General features: G+C 45.9%; 1 protein-coding gene across 1 annotated transcript; it reads right to left on the minus strand.

The window, feature by feature from the left end:
• Nucleotides 1-1568: 1568 nt before the first annotated feature.
• IRS4 (insulin receptor substrate 4) lies at nucleotides 1569-22650 on the minus strand. Its single transcript, XM_076347370.1, has 2 exons — nucleotides 19024-22650; nucleotides 1569-1639 (listed from the first exon to the last, which is right to left on the minus strand). The coding sequence occupies exons 1-2, from the start codon at nucleotides 22520-22522 to the stop codon at nucleotides 1635-1637; spliced, it is 3504 nt and encodes a 1167-aa protein (XP_076203485.1). The 5' UTR covers nucleotides 22523-22650; the 3' UTR covers nucleotides 1569-1634.
• Between the last annotated feature and the right edge of the window lie 1664 nt (nucleotides 22651-24314).

Below are 24314 nucleotides of genomic sequence, written 5' to 3' on the forward strand. Positions count from 1 at the left end.
GGTCGTATTTTTAATTAGTGTATGTTTAGCAGCAACAAGTAACTGTACCAACTTAAACTTCTCTTCCAGAATGAAAAACAGATCTGTGCTTTTAAACCCTGTAGCAACAGTTTTTCCTGTCACTAGACACTGCGTAAACTGATTGGTACCACGTTTCCAAAAAAACCTTTTTTTTTTTCCCCCCATATTTTAGTGACATGTACATTTTAATACTACTCAAAAATAGATCTGGGTACACATCACGGAACAATCAAAGTTGACAGTGTCTCATCTGTTACACAAACGGTACTAGCAATTTAAAGGTTGCATGTTCGAGGTGAGGCAGCCTGACAAATCAGTTGTACAATATACAATGTAGAGGATTACCAGCTGTGTGGCGCAGTACAGCATGAGGATTTGTGTACCACTTCTAAACCCTTTATTAATCGTCAGTGCCTTTTACTATACATCGCATGTACCAACGACTAGTGTCATGCTCTTTAAGTTCATAGCAGTGTTAAAAACCTAAATTCATTTCAACCAAAAAAAAAATTCAGTACAAGAGTGAAGCACTTAAATTGCAGAAAAATCAGGGCTTATTTTAAAAATGTCAAATAGTCATTGTTCGCATTTCTGTAAGTGGGATAAAGACAACTGATGAGCCAAGGTTTTACTTTTTTCCCCATTATGCCAGGAAGAAAGAACAAAAATAGTCCCAAATTAAAAATGGGGCTTTGGTTGAAAGTAAGATCAATTAGGGTGGTTCCCCTTTAAAAAGCTACAGCTGACAAATATAATGCAGAAGTCACAAACACTGGATACGACTCTGCAGTTCTCCATTTGAATGCATGAACAAAAACCTCATTTTACACAATTTGTATTTATAAACAAGTATCTTGAGGGTAAGAACAAAAACAATCTACAAGACAACCAGCCCATTAATCCTACTTTGTACATACCAAAATTCTGAGCAAGAAAAAATTCAGTTTAAGCTCTGACAGACATTTGATTTAAAATATTCTAGCCTATGATCAAGAAATACCTCTTGTACCATAAAAGCAAACCCTTAAAAAAAAAAAGAGGCAGAAGAGGTCTCTCCTCCTCAGACCAGCTCAGTCCCACGGGTTCACCCCTCAAGCTAACGTGCACCTCTCCCGCCCTCCCTCCTTCCGCCCAGCCACCTGAAAAAATCCTGAACTGCCAAAATATTTCTAAACAATACATGTTTTAAGCTAACCACTTGTTAATGTACCAGAGAAGCAAAACCCATGTTAAACAGACAATCAGAAACCAGCTTTGACTTCTCAGAATATAAATTAAAAAAACAAAATTAACGGGAGAGGCAGGAGGAAGAAAGGGGCGTACAGGGATCTCCTATTAGCATTCACACTGCCTCCCAAATAGATATGACATGAAAGACCAAATTCCATCACCAAAGCACAGCTATGAAAAAAAATCTCAATTCAAATTAATTCAACTGTAGAGAGCTGATGTCTATGAAAAAATTAATTAAAAGGATGTGTGTCTATGTCCGTGCTGGTGGAAATGAAAGTAGCCGGCTGGAGCTGAGCTTTGCTTCCAAAAGCACCACACAGTTTCTGGAGTTACCAGCAGAAAAGTCTTCTCTTCCAACAATGGTTTCCATGGCAATGCAGTCAGTCTAGAAAGGAGGGGGGGAAGAAAAAAAAAAGTCAGTGACATTTTAAATGCAAGTTATACTGGAAAAAAAAAAATGTTTTCTAGTGAGGAGAATACATGGAGCTTATCCATGGCAGAAGCGACAGCTGCTGAATGCAGAACACGGGCCCCTCACAGGGGGAGGGGGCACTACCAGATGACACCACGCTCAGAAATCCTGAGCCATCGGGAAGAACTATGAAGTCTGAAGCAAGCACCGAAGAGCCGCCGCAACCAGAGCGGACACGTGTCCGCTGGACAGGAGCTGGGACTGTAGCTAGCACCGTACCGCTAGCCCACGCGCCGTGGGAAGGACCAAAGCTTACAGCTACCCATCGCCTACTGCCCTATCAATATTTCATTTAACAAGATCTCGATCCTCTCAGCGCGACGGGGGACGCGCATAGCGGAGGCTATCACTAAGCACGCAGCGCAGGATGAATGTAGAGCAGTTCTGTTCACCCGGATGTAATTAAGGTGGTGGCGAACGCTCCCATTCACAGCAGGTACAGAACTGCAGTACAAACACTCCCTGCAACTCCAGCTCCAAACAAGGAGTGGCAAGTCATGACAGCTGCGTGCCCTCTCCTCAACTTTTCAGGAAAAAGCTTAATTTAGTTATGATAAGAAACACCTCACAGTATAGTTTTCCCTTTTTCAAGAAAGTCTCACTAAAAGGCAACACGCGGCAGACAAGCACATAGCTATGGCAGACAGCAACCCTTACTGCTGCCAGCAAAAACCAGCGGCTTCAAACTGACTGGAAAAGGCAAAATACGAAGTGCTCGGTAAAATGAGGGGGGGGGGGGAATAATCTTGTATTACGGGAAGATGCAGTCAGGTGACAAGGCAGAAATGGAAATAGGAGAGAGGATGACCTCAAAGCAGAACGCCAGCTCTGCAATTAACCGTGCACATGCCAAGGTGAGTGACTCAAAAGGTTCCTGACGTGGAAAAATCTGATGAAGGGGATGCGAACGCTTTCTGCAGTGGTGGGTACACAAATTGAGGAACGTATGAAAAGTCACTTTTCAGCTCACTACAAAACCCCTTCCACTCCCAACAGAGCCAGCGTGAACACTAATTTTCAGTCTGGAGGGGTACAACCAGCCAAATCATTGGGTTACACTGTCTCCCAGTCCTCTTCCAACATTTTTGTCCTCTCGGCCAAGACTGAGGGCACTGTCCTCTGCCAGTCAGGTGGCTTTGGTCACCTTCTCTTCAAGGTTTGAGGTACATGTCTGCAGGATCTGTTTCCTGGCATGACAGGGAAGAAGGAAACAGCAGGTTGCTCTCATTGAGAAACAACAGCTAGCAGAAGAGATTCACCCTTCAGAAAACATCAAATACAGAAACGTAGTCCACTTTTTCCCCTCGAAGCCGCACAGTACAAGCTCTCTCACTGCTCTGGGAGAGCTTGCTGCCGTTGAGAACTGCAGTATGGGGAATACTTCATTATGAAGCACAGCGATGGCAGCATGGCCCGCTGGAACGAAAAAAGGGGTTTCGGAGCGTAATCCTTGCCCGCGCTCTTCTGCGGGGTCACAAGGAAATCAGTTCAATCTCATTGCTGAAGAAAGCATAGTGCTTCACTGCCTCTACCACAGGAATACGCTGAAGAAAATGTGACCATCTAAAGAACAAGCAAGCATTATGTATAATAACGCAAACCTGTATGTTTACTTACATAACCAATCATAAAGTATGCACACACAAACTCCACCCTAAGTGAAAGTAGTTCTGATTTCTGTCCAGCTAATAATACTGTCCCTTCAAAAGAAAAAGAAAAAAAAAGAAAAAAGAACGAAGCTCAGGTGAGCCGCACGGAGCAGCCCTGCCCCTACCACTGCAGCTGGGACAGCCCCAGCTCTCGGCAAAGGCTGCCCGCTGCTCAGGAGACAGAAGCAGAGACCATGGCAGGGCCAGCGGCAGCACGGAAATACAGAGGGGTCCTTCGACTTCAGAGAAAATTCCCTTTTACCCCTACACAACCCACACCAAGGTCTGGGTTGCCGAGTTTCAGTTTTCAAATACGTAGCGATTTCAAAAATACAGTAACTTGGTTTTCCACAATTCAAGGAAGAGACAGCCAAAATACACTCGCAAGTCAAGATTCTCCATTTGTATTATTTCACAGACATCGTAAGATCGCTACAAAAAGCTACTGCTTGTTACACACAGAGCGTGATGTGGTTAGTGATGGCTTTGTTTTCACAAAAGCCCAGTGAAGCTATGATTTTTGAAATAAGTCTTCCTCTTCAGAAAAATATTATTTTGTTGTAGGACCAAAGGATGGAAATATGCACCACAGCTTGCAATGAATCACACCTCAACGATGCACACAAGCCAAACATTAAAACAGTTAAAGCTTCTATATTAAACTTATATTCAGTAAAAATTAACATTTACCAGCATCCCCCCACCCTTCCCTTGCTGTGGACCTCTAAGCTTACATAAAAGGAACTTCAAAAACTGTCTCTGCTTTTGTCAGGACATTTTTCCTCCACGCCTAGCACACACGGCACACCTGAAAGCTGTTTGACAAGTTATTCTAATCTCTCCAAGCATATCCCCAAAACATTTTGAAGAGCAAAGGCCCCAGTTGTTTGAATCAGTCCCATGTGGCAGAACTCGGTAATTATACCGAAAACTTTTTGAAAACTTTCATAAACTTATGCCAAATTCCATTTAAGATACTTGGAGGGGAAGGGGAAGAGCGTAAGAGCAAAAAAGCCTCCTTAACTCCTAAGTTTGATTCTTTGAACAAGCCTGGCATAACTCAGAAGGCAGCACGATAACCAATTCTAAAGCAAGCTCACCAGGTAGCTCTAATCAGAGCCCAGACCAACACAGACTAATTTATAAGAAACCAGAAGAAAGTATCCCCAACTAAGCTTCACTACAGCTTATAAATTCCCTGGACGTCCTGGCTCAAATACAGAGTTTTACACCAGCGTAAAGGCAAGCTCGGGACCTCCCAGCTGCGTCCCCCCTTCCCGAAACTCTGTGCTTGCTAAACAAGATCCCATTAATTTGTCCCCCCTTCTGCCCATGATTATAAACTATACTTCAGCATGTTTCCACTTCATTTTTAAGCTAAAACAGAATTGTGGGAACTGTAAATAAACATAAGGGAGTTTCACCTAAACATTACCTTCAAGCTGCTAACAGTCTCATAAAGCCTCGAGTCTTCAAGACATGGAGTTATCGGTTGTCACCACTTCTCTAATCTCCGTATTAAAGCTGAAAATTTCAATATTGCAGTTGGAGCAGTACAGCTGGCTGATGCCCTGAGTCATCAGCTCTTTTTTGGGATAAAAGCATCAAGCATTTTTTTAGAGAGAGAGAGAGAGAGAGAGAGAGACAGATATAAATTGATATATATATATATGTGAACACATGTATCAGTATCAGATAGGAAAAGCAAAAAGAAACTCATGAAACTTGACCACGTAAAAAAAGAATTCCCTCTGAAATCTAAGATGAGACTGAGGTCTTGCAAGATCCCTCCCACGAAGTGTCTGCAGTCACCACCATTCACGAGGGTGGCACTCAGGAGCCCATTCCTCACTACAGCAGGACCACAGCCTGGTGGTCACCCACCGCCAACCTCCAGGCATCAAAGAAATCCCACGTCACGACCAGTGGAGTCCGCGTCCAGGGGCGAGCGGGGTCTCCAGCAGAGCCGGGGACAGTTTCTGCAGTCGTGAGCCCCGATACCGACTTCTGAACCGTGAAGTTGTAGGAGCTCCAGCTGATGTAGCTTCCCCCACCACATCCTCCCAGGAAGACCTGCGCTGAACCGCCCGCCTAACTGCATCTCACATTTTAGTGCTACAGCTGCCGGCAGGGAGCGAGCAGGAACCTCGGTGTCAACAGAGCACTAGTTTTGTTTATAGAGAGGCACCTGCACCCAGCTGCGTGAAAGCACCACACCTGCACATACACCACAAGAAAAGTTATTAGTCAAAGAGGTGTAAAATGGGTTTAATGTAAGTGGGAACAAGGCCGACGTCTGTTGTGCTGCTGATACCCGGAGCTAATTCGTGGATTTCCACCTCTGTGGTTCCTCACCAGAAGGATCCCTAGGAAGTGACGTGGGTTTACTCAGCGAGGTTGCAAGAGTGCTCACGCATTAAGCTCCTTGGTGGCTCTTCTCTCCCACACCTGACCTTCCATCTTTTGACTAGCCCGTAGGTGAAGGTAAACTAATGGAGGACATGAAGCGCTCAAAGAAAAGAACACAGCTTCTGTGAAGCTGGATGATCTTATTTCAGTCTTCGTAATGTAAGATTCATCAGCCAACGATTTTCTATGTTATAGTACAAATATGAGAATTGCTGACCAACAATAAAAACCAGATGAGCGTTTCATTACAGATACCATATAAATGTATTTGTCTCAACACTGAAGAGTAAAGGAAGCTGTCAGAGAAACGGATGAAACAACTCCTCTGAAAGGAAAACAAATTATGAGATGCGAACTAGCTGGGAAGAGAGGAACAATGCTCACAAAGTAGCCCATCAGCCCCTTGGAGTTCCCAAAACACAAATGCCACCAAATAAAACTCCGTGGCCAGATCAGACACGACACGTTTGAAGGTAAGTCGCACTTGCAGTGTAAACACACTGCTGTTCCTGGATTGTCACAAGCTCTTCCAAGACAATCTGCTCAGTCTACCAAAAAAAAAAAAAAAAAAAAAAAAGAGATCTGATAACTGATCATTACAACAAAACAAGCAGCAAAAACCTGAACTCAGAAAACCCTCGGCACTTTTGAAGCTCCCTAGAAATACACTATTCTAAGTAGTTTTCATAGCACCCTACACTGAGCTTTTCCATTCAGACTTCAGCTCCGTTAACAGATTCCACACAAAAGCTTCAGCCTTTATTCAAAATTGAGCTCTGCTGCTTCGGAATATTGAGAACAATACAAATTCAGCTTCCTATGAACGTTTCATATGGAAAAATAGTCCAGAAAGCACCCAAACATCTTCACAGATCACATCTCAAAATATATAAGCAAAGTTTAGAAAGTTAAAACAATGTTCTCTTCATTACACAATTCTATTTAAATTCATCAGTTTAAGATGGGATCAGATTGTAAAACTACACACAGCTGCCCGAATCTTTCCGAGGAACAAACAATCAGAGGAAAAGGATCACAAGGGCAGAAGAGAAACTAAGAGGGCAAATGTTTAAAATAGGATGGCAGCGTGCCATTGCTCAAAAATGTTTTGTTTAAAATTAAGGAACACACTGAGAAAGTGCTGTTTTCTATGCAACAATAACCTATAGTTTTATAAAAACTAGGGGCAGAGGATTAGATCAGTCTTAATTCATTAGATTGCAAACCCAGCGTGTTCCATTTGAAAATGTATCAGATGACAATACATCCAATTTACACTTCGTTTCCTGCATCACAATTATTAAGGTCACACAAGTCAGGCGGCTTTGAAACAAACCAAGAGGTTTGAAGAACACAGCAGACATATCCTAATTCTCTCAAAGAAATCCATCCTAAATAATATCTGTTTTTACAGGAAAGGCTTTTACTGGCATAATTCTGCAACTGATTCCTGAAAGGATAAAAGCTTTGCTTACAGAAGATATTAATTTAAGCTAATTAAATGATTAAAATCTCCATGTCAAAGACTAAAACAGCTTAATGCTTTCTGGAGAACACTACTGAAGTTCTCCATTTCCTGAACTTCAGGTTAGGGGGAAATCGGAATTAATCTGACTTACGTAGATCAAAAGCAGCAGAACAGCCCCAGACTTTCTCGTGCGCACGGCCACACAATATTCCTGTTGTTCAGGAAAGCGCCAAATCCCAGCACAACCTCAGGACACAACGTGCGCCTCCAAAAGCGTTTTGTTCACGCCACCGGGACAGGGCAGGAGGACCGCAATGTATTGCATTTCAAGCCTTCCACATGGCATGTAGGTCGGGGGGAGAGAAGTAATTTGCCCAAATATATTCTTCACAAATTAGTGAGAAATTTTTTTGCCCCGAATCTTACCAAATGCGAAAGTTACTATTCTATGTCATTGTCCAATTTCTTTGAGTTCTTATTTCAACGGCATAGCTTTAGAGCTTGCTAGAGGCAAGCGGTGTTATTTGAGAAAAGCAGAATTCCTTCTTAATTTGCACACGCAGACACCAAGTCTACAAATACAAATCAGAAACACTGACACATTTACTGTGGCCGCTGCATACGCAGTTACTGTACCTGGGTAACCCAAACAAGGCCCTGACACAGAAAGCCATCCTTATTTGGGAAATGCGTTAAACGACACACTTACCATTAAGCACATACGTCACGTACGTACTTCATTCAACAACAAACTAATGATGCTCAAATTGAGCTAATGACTGTATTTTGTACCTACACTTTTACGGACTTTCCACAACCAAAAAAACCAAAATCTGTTTAAAAAAAAAAACTGTTACATGACCCACTTTCCATTGGATAAACTATTTAAACACAGCGACTGGTAACAACACATCCCAGTAAATTAGATTCCTCCTCAAGCTGTATTTCTAAAATCTAGAAGACAAAGTTACTCTTACAACTAATCTTTATCCACAATTGTTCATTCAAAACGTCGTTCCGCTGTGCTTAGCAATTTCATGAGCTAAAACACCTCTCCCATGCTTTAAGATCATTTTTATTCCCTTTGCAGAAATGCCTTATCTTTCGCAACAGTGGCTTCTTTTTCTGTTTTAATAAACAGTAGTGTTGTTTCTAGGAAGGCCTTGTGCACACTCCCTAATTCCAGCTCTTTTACTGATACTATTCCTAGAACTAGGAGACTTGCATGCAGTTTTGGCAGGGCCCTAACACCAATTCAAATTGCACCGGACAGCTTGACAAGAAGTTGCTGGGGTTTTTTGGGGTTTGTATTTTTGGTTGTTTGTTTTGTGGTTTGTTTGGGGGTTTTTTAAACTAAACTCCTATGACAATATAGCAAGACAATACTAAAAATTAACTTCTCTCCACTTAAAACACATAGAAGTTCAAAATTTCAGATGTTCATGTTGCGGAAGAATGAAAAAAATGTTCTGCTTTTTCAAAAGCACTCTCATGGCAAGTGTGTAAGATACTATGACTGACCTAAACTGCAGAAAAGATAGCTAAATTTTAGCAAAAAAAAATAATAATCTTGTTTGTGTGGCTTCTGACAATACCACCTGCTACAGCTCACTCTGCTCTCCTGACAAAGGTTAGGAGCCCTGAAGTGCCAACAGGGAGGAACGTATGTCCTGCCTGTGCTCTTGCCGCAAACTGGACATTAAGAACTGTTAGGAAACAAATAGGAAAGAAAACAGCTACATCAAATAACTGGTGCTGAACGGCACGCACAGCTCTCATTCCCTCATTCAAAAAGGACTTGGAACAACTGGAAGAGTTTCAGAGTAGCGCAGAACAACTCATGAAAGGCATGAAACAGCTTCCCGCTGAGGAACAGCCAGGTAGCAAGGACCCTTCAGCCTGCAGAGAAGTATTAGGACATATCAGGAAATTAAAATAAAATAAGTTATACTGCAGGTCCCTGCTGTGTGCAGTACAGGAAGCCGCCGACAGCACACTGGCTAAGCGTGTGGCGGAGGAGGATACAGCATCTACACAATCCTAAGTGGCATGGAGAGAAAAGATAGGGTTCGTTATCTCTTCCAAAACACAAACTAGGGGCTGCCAAACAAAGCCAGTATGGAGCAGGGTCCAAAATAGACAGAGGTCGGTCTGCACGCAGCGTGTACCGACTCTGACCGCAGGCTGCTGTGGATACGAGGAGTTTACACAGGATCAAAGAGAGACTGGAAAAGTACTTGGATTAAAGATCCATAAAGGATTATAAAACAGACAAACTGCATCAGGCTCAGGAAATCCCCCAAGCTGAAAAAAAAAATAAAAATCAGAGGCTGGGTGTATGTTTGTGGGGAAGTATTATATACGCCTGCCCTGCTCTTCCTCTGCTGGGTGGTGTCTGCTTGCAGGCACAGGTCTTCGGTTTGAGTGAGCAAAACTGTTCTTATGAACACAACTGAGAGAAAGGACAGTGTCACTCATGACTAATGAAACAGCTCCCCACCCTTCAAATCACCTTTCCTGGTATCTCCTTTCTACAGAAAGTTCTTCCTTTCTACAGAAAGGTTCACCTGTTCTAATTCATCCCTTTGCTCTTCCTTCCCAACCACTCCAGCCATCGACGTTTGAAAGCATTCAGCATTGCCTCTTTCTTTCACCTCTACTGCCATAAATGACTGCCAAGGGCAAGAAGTTACTACATGGCCCTGTACCCAAACGGTTACACCCTCCTCAGCCATACCTTTTGCCCATGCGTGCCTGCACACACACACAAAAAAAAAAGTATCTTTGCTCTCAGCCACTGTCTGCTACCACACACAGCAGTGGCACGCGTCAATTTTTTACATTTTCTGATTATCACATTATTGAGTCTGCATTAACATTAGGATACCCAAACCCCTGGCTTATGCAGGAGAGGAAGGAGAAAGGTTCAGATTGCGTTGCGTGTGTGAAGCAGCAAGGTCTTCTCAAACCACAGCACGTGCACAGGAGCCAAGGATAGGGCCTTCAGCTTCCAGGAGCAGTCCAGCAGCTCACAAAGGACAGAGTTAAACTGTGTCTACACACAGACAAGTTCTAATCAACCGTGTGCAACTCTTGTTTAGTGTTTACCTTGCGGAACATGTCAACATTAATATTTCAATCACTTATACCCTCAACAGTGAATCAAGCCTCACTTGCTGCCACCATTTCCAGACTCACCCGCAACCATTACAGCCTGTGTTCAACCTGATCTACTGACACAGAAATAAAATAACTTTCTCCCATCAAAGCTATCGTTTGGCACTCCAGCTTCCATGGGCTACTCTCAAGCAGCTGAAGGCGCCACAGCAGTGATGAGCGGGTGCCATCCAGATCTCCCAGTTTAGAGTTGGACTCCAAATGCTCTGACACGCTGGTTACAAATAAAGGTGAATATATCTCCCAAGCCACACTACTGCCTCCTCCCCAATGCTAGAAGGTTGCCTGAAACCCAGAGATGCCACCTAAAAAGGCCCTGCAAGAACAAGAAGGAACGAGTAGTAATGCCAAGGCAGCTCCATCACCCTAGCTGCTTCTGGAGCAAAGTCTCACAGAGAACAGAGGGTGCAGGTCCATGCGACATTAACTGCCCAGGGATGCTGCGCAGGGTGATCCTGTGCTCCGGTACACACTCCTGCACCCCTGCTGGCACCAAATCCATCAGTCACACGGCTGCAGGAAAGCTAACTTACAGAAAGGAATAATCACATTCCACATCTAAAAGGGAGAAGTAAACACTGGGACATGCTCCGAACTCACAGATACATGTTGGCCCCCATTCCTCTTACCAAGATTAATATCCTGGCCAGTGTTCTGACATTTACCTCATCCTTTTCAAGTCATTTAAACCATTACAACCACTGTATTTATAGCTCGCTACCTTCCATCGCTCCCTGCCGTGCGCATACCCTTCCAAGCGCCTCTACCAGCTTCCTCTCTTGCAACCGCTCTCAGGCAGCCTTTTATCTCCCTGCAAGGCTGGCTCTTATCTTCACTCTGGCAATGGTAGCAGCCTTGATCTTTATCTTACTCTCCACCCCAGCACATTAAGTTTCATCCATCTCTTTAGTTTCATCTTTTAAATAGTAAACTCCTTAGGACAGGGACCAACACATTTACATTTGCGGCATGGTACAGGGGACCTCCATCCTGCCTACCTGTTCAGGTTCTACAATGAGTAGAGATCACATCTGGAGCTACAAGCTTTCATTAACAGACTCACTGTCGTAATACTGTCTAAATGACCTCAGGACCGAATCTGTTCGTTTTTTCAACTCATTTCTAACTGATTTCCTGTTCACCCCAACCTCCAATTTAAACACATCTTGTTCTAAAAACAAACAAACAAAAACCCCACCCACTCCACCCCAAAAAACCACCACAGAGTTAAATATAGATGGCAAATACCTCCCAAAGTCTCTCCCATAACAAAAAGCAAATATTCTGAAAGTTTGAACTCAACAGTGGATGTTGCTACCGAAAACTCAAACAGCTTACAAATTTTTTTAACAGACCAACCTAAAATACAAAAAAATTCCATACAGCAAACAGTACCTTTTTGGCCCCCTAACCCATGTTGGTTTAGACTTAAGAAACTTTATTGGTTTAGACTTAACAGAGCTTAAAGCATGTTCCTTCATCTGTTTTGATGGAAGTTTTACCTGCATCCAACTTGTGCTGAAGAATGCCCTCGGCCAACCCACCTGCAAACAGGCTCCGGTTACTTAGACCAGGAAGCCAAAGGTGTCCAGACTCGAGGAGAAGCCTTTTTGTACCATTTGCTGCTTTGCCTCGGCCGTTTTAGCTCAACTGTTGATAAGGTGCCACAAAAGTTGCAGAAACGCCAATGCCTGTCAACAGCTTAAACAGGGTTTTCATACAAATAAGGTATCCCATGGCTCACGTTAATAGTTTTTCTTGGTCTAGTATGCAACAGGTTCTCATTTATCTAGTGATGCATCTGCTTCGCTGTCACTAACAACTCTCCGAACTCCTGGCAGCCTGAGAGATCTGTGTGAAAAGAAGCACTAGTTCCCCAAAAAAATAATTCAGGCTCAGGCTACCCAGCATCAAAAAAAGTTATGCTGCAAATTCAGCTCTTCAGCAAGAGCCATAAACTATAAAGCAAGCTGGCTTGGCATGAGTATAGGAACAGAATCACACTATTCCCTGTGGAAGGAGGATATCATTCATTACTGCCTCAATAAATTTAGAAGCAAATTTTACCAGGTTTCTTGCGCACCTTTTGGTATTATTTCCGATGATTTTTGGAAAAAGGAAAAAAAAAAGACCACACCACATTTTGATACCCTCAGTCATTCCACAAAATCCCGTTCTTCTAAAAAGGAAACGTTTCTCCAAGTAGGTAGCATATTTATGAGCCTTTCATGCCCTAGCAAAAAGGAAACACTATTCTTACCTATTTTATGCCCTAAATAATAATTCCATTTGATATTTATATAAGTTCATAATACACATATGCTATACAGCAAACACAAGCACTATTCACCTTTGAGTAGTAATTTAGAAGTTTTCAGTTTTCTTGAGTCACATTAAATTGTATCGTCACCTTGGAATTATAGCCAAATCTTACCTATATTAATTTCAGTATAAGCCATCTCTTTCAAAAACCCTTTCTTCTCGGAAGATTAAAAAAGATTAGACCTTACACTTAACTCGCAGATCACTGGCACACAACACACATGTATACACACACACACAAGCAGTCTGAATTGTTAGCCTCCAACCATAGAGCCAAATTAACAGAAAAATAATGTTTTGAAATGAGCAACCTTTGCCCCTTAAGATACAGCTCGTGACTTAACCAGGGCAGAAAATTCTTGCTAACCGGCTACTAGACTGCTGCTCTTGGGGTAATGCTACACCTGAAGCGAAATCTCCACAAATCCAAACACTTACATGTTCAAGATCATTTAGATAAGACACTCAGCAACACCTCTGCAATGCCTTTGATGAGGCAGGCTAATTTACCTTTGTCTTCCCACTGCCCTCAAGTATGTCACAAATCCCTGTTGATCAAGGTTCTCAACTAAATCGTAACCGTCCCTAAGCTGAGTGACCTTTACGGAGGTGCAGGGCTTGAATAAAACTAGAACATGCTTTTTCCTTTTCCCCTAGCCATTGCTTTAACCTGTAAGACAACAGTGCAACTTGATCATTAGATTGTTGTTAATATGCAAAAGTCAAACGGTGAATTTGCAGGGTGGGCCATAGGACAGCTCTCCAGCCACGTCATTACATACCATTTAAGGATGAATCATAAGACAACGCTACATTTTTAGGACAAAACAGCAGTAATAATACATCCCCAGGCTCCAGAAAAGCTTGTCTCTCTCTCACCTGCCTTTCAGTTTTATCACTCCATTTTCCTTTGGGTTGAAGAATGCCACATTTGATCACAACAGTACTTAAAATAAAATTGTAGAGTTTGTTTCCTGCTTCGGATCAGAAAAACAAACTTGTTTGCGCAATCAACATACTGGACACCATTCAGCGTGTTTTCGGGAGCACCACAGATCCACAAACAGAGCACACAAACACACACCAAGGTACGACACAGTACTGTAAGCTCTTTTTAGCACCATCCAAAACCTCAAGGCATAAACCCTCCCCCCAGCAATCAATACGAAGAAAACTTATTAAAGATCCTTTCATAAAAAAAAAAAGAGCATATGTGGAGGAAAAAAACAAACCCAAACTCCACCTACTGCTAACATGCCGCTGGACATACAAAAAACCCTTAAGAAATACCTAGTGAGAAACCACCCCAGTAACCCTGGGCTGGAACACAGCCGCTGGAAGGACCGAGTAAGCGCCGCGCACCTTCTGCTACTCCCACCTGCCACCCCAGGCGATGGGGGGACAGGGGGCCCTCAGACATCAGGGGAGGAGGGGAAAACATAAAGGTTTACAAGGAAAACTACAAGGGTAATAATGCATTTAAGATTTCACCGAAAGACTTAAAAAAAACCAAACAAACAAAAGGCAGTTTGAATCAGGACCGGATTACTCCCAAAACTCCCCGGGTCCTGCAGCGGTGCTTTAACCTACAGGACAGCTACAAGCAGAAAGTTTTAGACTTCCAAAAAAGATACATATGACCATGAGCTGCAACTATGGATTTAGAGTCTGGAAAGCCGATTTCCAAAAGTATTTCAACACTGACTACAAGTAAACGTCCTCTCAATGGCAGGGGAATGTTCTCGTCTCAGCTTTTTCTCACCCAAGCGCAAGTAAAACCCAACTGATTCTTGGTCAAATATGTCATAATTAGCTCACTCCCACACTGCACGGCAAAAATCTGTTCTGCCTGCAGCAGCTCATATACTACTTGAGAAAGTTAGCCTGGGTATTTTTAAGCATAGCTGTAAGTCACTCAAGACTGTTAAAGTGGCATCTGTTACAGCAAGATTAAAATGGTTTGTTTGTGGGTTTTTCTTTTTTTTTTTTTTAAGAATTATTATCCTGGCATTACTTCAAAGGTGCAGGATACATAGCAGCGTTCGGATGTGCTTCAGTGGGGTTCTTCAAGTTATTTTTAAATGGGCCCATGCCTTAAGTATTCTGCCAATACAAAAGAGCCTCAGTTTGAAGCAAACTTTTTAAAACCACTAGTCTGAAACCCAAAAAGGAGCAGTTATTTGCCTGGTGTCCCGTAAACTGTAATTTACTATATTAGTAATAGCTAAAACTTCCAGCTTCTGAACTTCTCAAAGTGTATATTGTGCATTATATTCTTCGAGATTTTGCATTTGAAGTATGCAAGTTACCATAAAGGATCTGGACAATCTTGAACACCAGTTTTGCTTTACAGCTGTGCTTGTTCTCCTTCCTCTCAGCTCCCCAAAGTGCACAAAACACTCTCGCCCAGTCTAGCACAGGAGGAGATTAAAAAAGTGAGGAACATTTAAATTATAATCCTGCACTTTAGAGGACTTCTGAAATAGCATCTTAGCATAGTGTTAGAATATCAGGTAGAGATAAGATTAAAGAGTGGGTGTAAAATAGGTGGGTTGATATTAAGCTGAAGGTTACATTTACTCTGAACACAGTCTGTTTTGTTTTTGGAGTCCAGGGTATCTTTGCAGGTTTAACGTTTCTAATTAAGTCTGAAGAAACTTGTATTATACAGAACCCATTATGCAGTTTATTACCGCCCCATTCTCATTATCCTCCTCAGTTTCTACAAGGTCCAATAACAAGGTATACATTAGCTAAGCCCTGTTTGAAGTAGCTTTAGTGTTCTGTACTCCTAGCACAAAATTTCATGACTCAGATTCGTGTAATCAAAACTGCAAACCGCTTGCTTCAATATTGTGTAACAATTTTGTGATGAAACTGTTTTGCTAATGACCTCCTTAACTTCAAGCATTAAAAATAAATTATATTCTTTTTATCATCATTATCAACAGAAAACCTGAGCTCAGTTTTGCCTAAACCTAAAATAAGAGTTTAATAACAAGTCAGGCCTATTTACCATTCCAAGTCAGTGCCCCCCCGCTCCCCCCCCCCCCGCCTCTCTATCCGTGTCATGAATGGAGAAGGAAAAAAAAAGTTTGATTCACATCAGTGAACCTGAACCAGAAGTAGTTTGGGAATTACAATGAGGGGGCAGTGATGCATTGGAAATCACTCTGCCACCCTCAGCAGTTAGGAGAACGCAGCTGAGTCACAGAACACAATATTCCATTTAAGCAAACAAAAACAAAACAAAAAAGCAAACAATCCGAAGTTGGGAAGCGTTTTCCTTCCAGTAAAACTGCACTTTAGGGAGAAGAGATAAGGTTCTCTACCCGATAGAATTTAATAAATGTGGGATAGCTCCTTTTCAGGAAGCAAAGGGTAAACGCATCTGCTAAATATTTTCCTTAAGAATGGATTTAACCACAGAGCGTTTTTCAGGCAGAGACCGAAAGAGCGGGATGTAGAAGGAAAGAAAGGACAGCACTCAGTTCTGCTACAAGTCTCCAAAAGTATTAAAAATATCAATTACACAGAGGCACACTACACCTCTTCAGGATAGAAGAGGTTTAAGAGTGAAGCTTTATTTTCGCTATTCAAAATGGAGTATGAAAGTGTTTTTCTGGATTACAGAAAACCTTTTTAAATATTAAAAATAAAAGCTTTATTGCAGCAGAAACTGATAAGCTGTTTAAAGAATAGAGACTTCTAAAATTATGCTTGCTATAGCTCAGAGACACGATTTAGTATGTGAATGAAAACTGCTATCTTCATAATCAAGAATTTTAAGTCATTACTCAGAAACAGACGTACACCACCAATTTACAACACTGTATTCAAGTTTGGCAAGCTACTTTTAGCCTGGACTAGTCCAAAATCTGCTCACCCCTCCGTGAGCCACCTACAAGTGAACAATGTCCATACGCCACCTGCTCTCCTACCATATACCAGAAGTATTTTATGCTGTCTTCATAGAAAACTGTTAGGCCTTGTTTTGGAGCAGTGTTTTAGAATTTTGTTTTTCTTTTTAGGACTAGAAAGAAACCACCAACTTAAGCTCTTACTATTCCCATGCTTAATTTCCTGCCAATGCCCACGTTTTCATGCACAGAGTTTCTTTCACTTCATTTTAATGCAGGTTTCATTTCCAGAAAACTTCAGTTCACAGCAAAAACCAGCAGCTGCAAGTCTCTTGCCCCTCTGCAACTTGTAATAGACAAGGGAAAAACCCCAAGCACAGGGCTGTAGATATTTTGCTGTAGCAGTAGTGAGCAAAATGTTTAACATAAATACAATTTCTAAACACATTATCTCTTGAAAACTATTTTCAAATGTAATATTTACAGTACAGCTGAAAGGAAATCATCTCTGTTCTTTTTTTCTCCATTTTGTAAGAATTTTTACTTTATAACACGGATTTTAGTCATGTGAGGGCAGTAAGATCAGGTAGGAATTCTGCTGTCTTTGGGGGTGCTTTCTTCAAAAAAAAAAAAACCCCCCCCCGAAACCAAAAAAACCCAACACAAATCAGCTACGGCAGTCAGCGTGCCTTTGACTTAGCAGACAAATCTTTGAAGTGCTGAAAGACTAGCTTTGGAAAAAAGCACTTCTTGGACTGGCAACTTTCAACGTCTTCTAAATTTGATTCCAACCAACAAAACAAAGCAGAGGAAAAAAACCACTGAGGCAAACCACACATTTCTGAGCAGCCCCAAGCAGTGCTGCCAGACTTCGAATGGCATGCGAGCTGAGTCAGGCTTATACCTTCCACTATTAAAGGCTACCCAATTTTAAGCTCCTGCAATACCTTCTGCCTTTAGACACTTAGTTTTAAAGTGAAACCAGAAAAAAACCCTATCATTTCAGTGTTTAAGATTATAATTAAAAATATAAAAGCCAGCAGTAGCCTGCCCCTTTACTGCTTTCTCTGTTGACAGAGAAGTAGACAAATATCAATGTCCAACAGCGATTAAATATTTCCTCTCAGTGCTCATCAATTATTGACTACACATACATTTGCGAAGAGAGGAAAACATCATTTCCAACACGTACAGTTTTCTATCCGAGGTGAATCACTGTAAGGAGTTCAGTGGGTCACTAGCACCAAAATAAGGATTATACTTCCAAAGTTACAGTGCAGCGCTTGCACAAACACTGCTGTTCAGTCAGCAGACATGCATAATACCACTAACAGCTAATTACTATTTTTTGCTCCCATCATGACAGCAAAGAGCTTAATACATGAATAGGAGCGTCCCTCCTCTTTCCCATATTCTTCCTCCCCACCCCCAACACCCTTCTTTTTTTATGCACACCTCAAACTGCATTACCTTAAGTTTGGTCAGACCACCGATCACCTGCAAGCTACCAGCCTTCTCTCCGAAGTTTCGGACCTGGAAGGCACCGCTCAGAGCCCGCTCTTCCCCTACTACAGGCATTCCTCACCTGCTGTGCAAAAGGCAGATCCCCCTGTACGACCGGGGAAGGGTTACGGCTCAGCTAAGCCCTTGGACACTACTAAGTGGCAAAAGGCGGAGGGCATGGGCTGCAGGAGCCCCCCACCACCCTGGTCAGCCACCAGGAGATGGCTTCTCTGGAGGACACAAGGATACTTTGGAGACCAGAACTCAAAAGGAGCACACCAAACCTTCAAGGGGGAAAACTGACTTCTGTTTACGTAAGATTCTACTAAATAAATGTGAGCAGATTTGCACATGAAAAACCCTAAAGCACACATTTCACCTACATTTATTGAAGGAAACAGATCTAAGCCCCAAATTTTGATGTCTAAACCCAATTTAGCAATTTTCAACTTTCCCTGTCCATGACACAAATTACAAAATATCAAGTTCACAGGGGGAAAAAAAAAATAAATGTGAAGTGTCATCTAGTTAAAAGAAGGGAAGAAGAGGAAAACAAAAGTAAAGGAAAAAAGAGCTACCATTACCTCAGAACAAGAATTCACAATATGAAATACGATTAGTGTTTATACTAGCAAAATTCTTCTATAAAAAACCAAGGCAGACGACAGTTTGGTAACACCTCTGCCTAGAAGAGTCACATAAATCCTTTAGGCCAAGGACCATGTCCCCTTTCGTCTCTGTTCAGCGGTCAGGATGCTGCGCTACGACGAGACTGGTTGTACTAGAATAATACAGAAGATTATAAAAAACGTTTACCCCACCCTGAAGACCGCATTTCAGTATTAAGTAGAGAACCTAATTCCTACAGTTAAGCGAGCATGAAAGGAAAGTGCTTTCAAAGTTACAAACCTTTTCTCGCAGCGTTACACTTCAGACCATCGGATCTGCTGAAATCTATGCTTACGTAAGCTCCACTGTCCAAACCTGAAGTACCATTTTGGAGATGGCAAGTTGGCGCCGTAGTACTTGCCTCACAGCTTATAGGATCATCGCGTAAATTCAGAGCGATGTAGTTTAAGCCATTCTGAAATCCAGTTGAGGTATCCCTGGACATTTTGCTTTCCTGACCATCAGAAATGTTTTCATCTGGTTTTAACCAAACATTGTCAAATGAGGCAGAGCTGTGTCTTTTGCTACTATCAGTAAAGAAAGAGGAGGAGGTCGTCACAGTCCCAGCAGAAGAGAACGTTTCAGAACTGTGTCGCCTCCTGCCTTGAGGATCTGCTCGAATCACTTTCGGTCCCATAGGAGGTTCAGAGCTAGGAACAGCGAAGCTACTGCTACCAGCGTATCGATCAACAATGCAGAGTCTATTAACTATGGAAGAAGGGCTATCAATCTTTACACCGTCGTCGGATTCGGCGGCAAATGGCCGAGGCGGTGTTGCTGCCATGTTGAATGTCATCTCCGTGTAGTCATCAGTCCTGTTACTTGCGGTGGTGACACAAGCAGTACCAAATGAAAGCCTAGCGTAGTCAGGGTTTGGTTGGTTTCTAGGAATACTGGAACTTGCATAAATTGAAATATCTGTTAGAGAGTTGGACAGTTCCTTCGCTGCTTTCGGTGACTGTACGTCCAAGTCAACACTCATATAATCAGAGAGCGGGGACTGTCTGTGGTCACTACTTGAGCCTAGAGATGATGGCGATCCTTCTGCAGATAAGGAATATGGCGTATTACTCGCCTTTTCATTAAAATCAATATTTATGTATTCACCAGGACTCGCTGGCTCAGGTGGAACTGTACGATCATACATTCTTGGGATAGTATTACTCCCTCGTGTACCCAGGGGGAGTCTTGTGGGCCTCATAGCCCTGTTCTGCACAAGTCCTTCATCTGAACCTTTCACCACCGGCAATTTAGAGATGCCGTTAGCCAGAGCCTCACTGTTGACCCCTTTTACATTTTCTGGTCCACCATACAAGAGTTTGCCAGGTGAAGACATTGGAACATATTCACTGTGGTCACCGTTTTGTCCTGATAACGCCTTAAAGCTTCGGGGCAAAGAAAAATACGAACTGAAACCTTTGGAAACAGAAGCGGTGTGAATGTAATTCGAATCACCGGGGTGCTTTGGAGCTGAATTACCAGGTGACATATCCATATACTCATTGTTTATGATCTTCTCGTTACTTCCTTTAGAAATAAATCCAGTTAAAGGACTTCGTACAGGTGAAGAGCTAGCCTTTGGAAACATCATCATATATCCTCTGGAGTCAACCTGAGACGGTGACCATGAATTGTTAATCTGTTTTGGAACAGACATACTTTTAGGAGTCATTGGCAAATAATCGCTGTTGCTGGATAGAGAAGATGCAACTCCTGGCATCATTGGCATGTACCCATCATCCCTGGCTTTACTCCTACTTTGGTTACATACGGAATCGAGGTTAGCGTCATTGTACTCCAATTCATGGTCGTCTTTCAATTTTGGTGTTTCGGAGTAAAGTAATCGTCCATGATTTCCTGCAGAATCTTCATCTAACGAAGCTGTAGTTTGTGTCGTCTTCTGCTGCACTGCTACGGAAGTTGGTTTTGTTAGAGAGTAAGTTCTTTTTCTGAAACACTTTTCAGCCTCCATATAATCATCTCTCGAGCTATCATCTGCCTGTTGCTTACTCATGGACATGTACTCACTCAGACAGTTCTCCTCTCTGATAGGCGGTGTGTTTCCCAGGGAATCCGGTGTATTACTCCTGACCCGAAAGTACCTGAAATCTCCAGGGCTGGAGCCATATTCATCAGAAGAGATAAATCCCCCGTCGCTTGGGGAACCGCAAACGGATGAGCTAGAAGGCCTGGTCAACATGTCCGAAGCAGAGCCATGGCCACTACTGGAAGAAACACTGATGGGACTTGTAGTGGAGGGAAAATGAGAAACAGGCAGCGAAGCAGACCTGGTGTGATAAGATGAGCTGAAGGCAGCTCTCACGTACCTCCCACTCCCTTCTTGCCGGCCCAAATTCATCCTCGCAGTGTTCAGGTGGATCAGACTCCCAGTCACTGACCTAAAAGGTCTAGTCATGGTTCCTTCTCCTTCGCTGGACGTTCTGAAGCGATAGGAGTTGCTGCTCTTGGTGGTAGGAGGAGTTCCGCCGGCAACGCTCTCAGTTCTCGATCTTCTCTGCAGGCCCGTCTGGCTGGGGGGCAGGTTGCCCAAGTGCCTCCTAGTGGTGATGAAGGAGATAGGATTGGTACCACTACCACCACCAGAAGACTGGCTCTTGCTTCGGGGCCTGAACTCTGCAAAGGCCTTTAGAGCTTTCATGGTCTCCAGAAAAGTCTCGTGCATATTCTGGGCAACCACCGAATCATCCACTTGCATCCAGAGTTCTCCAGGTCCAATGGAGGCAGATCTGCCCACTTCGATGAAGAAGAAGTTCTCCGAGTGTCCGCAGCGGCGAATATTCATTAGCTGCAAGTGGACGGAGGGCACCTCCGAGTTCAGCTTGACGAGGTGGATGGCCTTGCTGGAGAGGCACAACCTATACACTCCAGTCAGGTTTTTTGTTTGTCCCAGCCCTTTGGGCTTAACGTTGACCTGCCACACCTCCTTGAAGACGGTGCCGGGCCTCAGGGCGGCCCCGTAGTGCTCGTCATCCTCGTCCACCTGCTGATCAGCGTGGTCCTCCTGCTCCAGGAAGCCCCTCTTGCTCTGGCTCATGAGCTCGCTGATCGCCTGGTACCAGGCCTCCTGCTCGGCCTCGTTCTCGGCCAACATGGCGAAGTACTCGTCCTTGGTGTACAAGGCGATGATGTGCTTGTGCTTGGCGTCTGCTCGCCGGCTGACGGTGAAGCACTGGTAGAGGGGGATGACCCGCTTGGGCGGGGGGCAGCAGAGGGAGGCCGCCCCGCCGGCCCCCGCCGCCCGCAGGCTGCTCTTGAACTTCTTCTCGCTGTCGTAGTACTCCAGCCGGGCGGGGGCCAGGTGGCTCTCCGCCCGCAGGACGAAGTAGCGCTTGTGCCCGTGCTTCTGCTTCCGCAGGTAGCCGCACTTCCTCACGTCCTCCCCGGCGGCGGGCGGGGGGACGCCGCGGCCCGCCGGGGGGGGCTGCCCGCCGCGGCCCGCCGCGGGGGCGGCGCGGCCCGCCGCGGGGGCGGCCTCCGGCGCCGGGCAGAGCGAGGCGCTGGGCGAGCGCCGCAGCAGCAGCAGCAGGTGGTGGGGCTGAGGGGACGGGCAGCGGCCGCCCTCGCCCGCCGCCGGCTCCCCCTCGCCCGCCGCCGCGCCGGGCACGCCGGGCTCCTGCTGAGGCGCGGCTCCGCCTCCCGTGTGGCGGGGGCCCGGCCCCTCCTCGCCGCCCCCGGCCGCCGCGCCGCCGCCGCCCGGGCCATTCATCCCACTCGCCATCTTAGGGGCCAGGCAGGGTCCGGAGCGCCGGGGAAGGGGCAGGGGGCGGGCGGCGGGAATCCGTCCTCACCGGGGAAGCGTCCCCCGCGGCGGGCCGCGCATGGGGAGCGGGAGGTGCCGGGCGGTGCCTGCCTGCGCGCCCACCCGCCGCCCCCGTCCGCGCCCTCCCGCCGGCCGCGCCGCGTCCGGCTACTCGCACTCACGCAGGCGGCCTCGGCGGCACCACGGCGAAAACATCACGTGACTCGGCGGAGGGCGGGGGCGCGCGCCGGGAGGGAGGCGGGGGCGGGGCCCCGGCCGGCGGCGGGCGGAGCCCCCGGCGCCGAGGCAGTGCGGGGCGAGGGGGGCAGCGGGGAGCCGGCCGGGCGACTCGCCGGAGTGGCGGGGTGAGAGCGAATAGAGAACGGCGGCCCTCCCCCCGCGACCCAATCAGCGGGCGGAGCTGGTGGGGAGGCGGGCTCCGCCGCGGGCCGTCCGGGGGAGGCGGGGCTCCGGCGGATGGGCAGCGCAGTGGGCCAACGGGAGGCGGCGGCAGCCCCGGACTGGCCGCGGTCTGGCGGGGTGTTTCCTGTGCTGGCGACGGGTGAGTGGGGAAAGAGGCGGGGACGACGCTGACTGGCGGGGAGGGGTGAGCGGCCGGGGCCTGAGCCAATCCGCGCCTCACACACGCAGATAGGGGAGGCGGGGGCGGGGAGCGGTGCGCATTCGGCGGCGCGAGTAAAACGGAAGGCGGGGGTTTAAGGGAGATGGGCAGGCCCGATGGCCAATCGGCGGCAAAGTCCTGTCCGACGAGCGCTACCGGCTGGCGTTGCCTTCGCCTAGCTCCTCTCCGGAGGAGCCCGCCCCCCGGCGCGCGGCCGGGGGCGGCCCCGATTGGCCGGCGGGGAGCTTGGCGGGGGACGCCGGGCGCGCGGGGCGGTGGCGGAGCGCGGGGGGGGGTGGGGTGGGGGAGGTGAGCGGGCGCGCGCGCTGCGGAGGAAGTAAACAACCCGTCAGGGCGCGAGCGACCGTTGGAGCCGAGCGCAAAACCGGCCGTCCCGGGGGCCGGGGCCGGGGCCGGGGCCGGGGCCGGCTGAGTGACCGTTGGAGCCGAGCGCAAAACCGGCCGTCCCGGGGGCCGGGGCCGGGGCCGGCTGAGTGACCGTTGGAGCCGAGCGCAAAACCGGCCGTCCCGGGGGCCGGGGCCGGCTGCGCGGCGAGGGGGCGGCTGGCGGGGGAGAGCGAGGCCCACGCGTGACACGTACAGCGCGCCCGGCTCCACAGGGCTGCTGCCTCAGCGCCTGCGTCCTCACGTACCCCCCCACCCCACCCCCCGCAAGTTGTGTTGCCTGTTCGGACAGAAGACAGCGCATTTTTATTGAAGCGCAACGCCCTGTGGTACAGCGGGGGGGGGGGGTTATTTTTGACACGCCGCTATGTCATCTGTCAGTTGTCGTGGTTTTGGGATTGTCCAATGCCAGTCAGTCTCGGTTTTGGCATGACTGGCGACCGGCGTTACTCCTGTGGCTGCTTGTGATCTTCAGTCTGTGGTGTCCAAGCAGGCCACTGACATAATCCCTGAATTTTGGGTCAAATCGATGAGTGAGGAGCAAAATCCTTCCACTTTGCGGTCAACTTGTGAATGGGCATTTGTGCGCCATAAAATTCTCTCTCTTCCCCACCTAGATTAACTGTTGTATTGCTAAAATACAGGGCTAGACGTTACCAGATGTATGGATGTTCCACCATTTAAGAGATGGCATTGGAGGGCATGGAACCGTTTCTAGCCCTTTACCTACCCCCGTAACGCTTT

The sequence above is a fragment of the Aptenodytes patagonicus genome, chromosome 9 (assembly GCF_965638725.1).
Source record: "Aptenodytes patagonicus chromosome 9, bAptPat1.pri.cur, whole genome shotgun sequence".
Taxonomy (NCBI): domain Eukaryota; kingdom Metazoa; phylum Chordata; class Aves; order Sphenisciformes; family Spheniscidae; genus Aptenodytes; species Aptenodytes patagonicus.

Bases quoted from the DNA above. Each gene is read 5' to 3' on its own strand.
- IRS4 (XM_076347370.1), bottom strand. From the start codon at position 22,522: ATGGCGAGTGGGATGAATGGCCCGGGCGGCGGCGGCGCGGCGGCCGGG.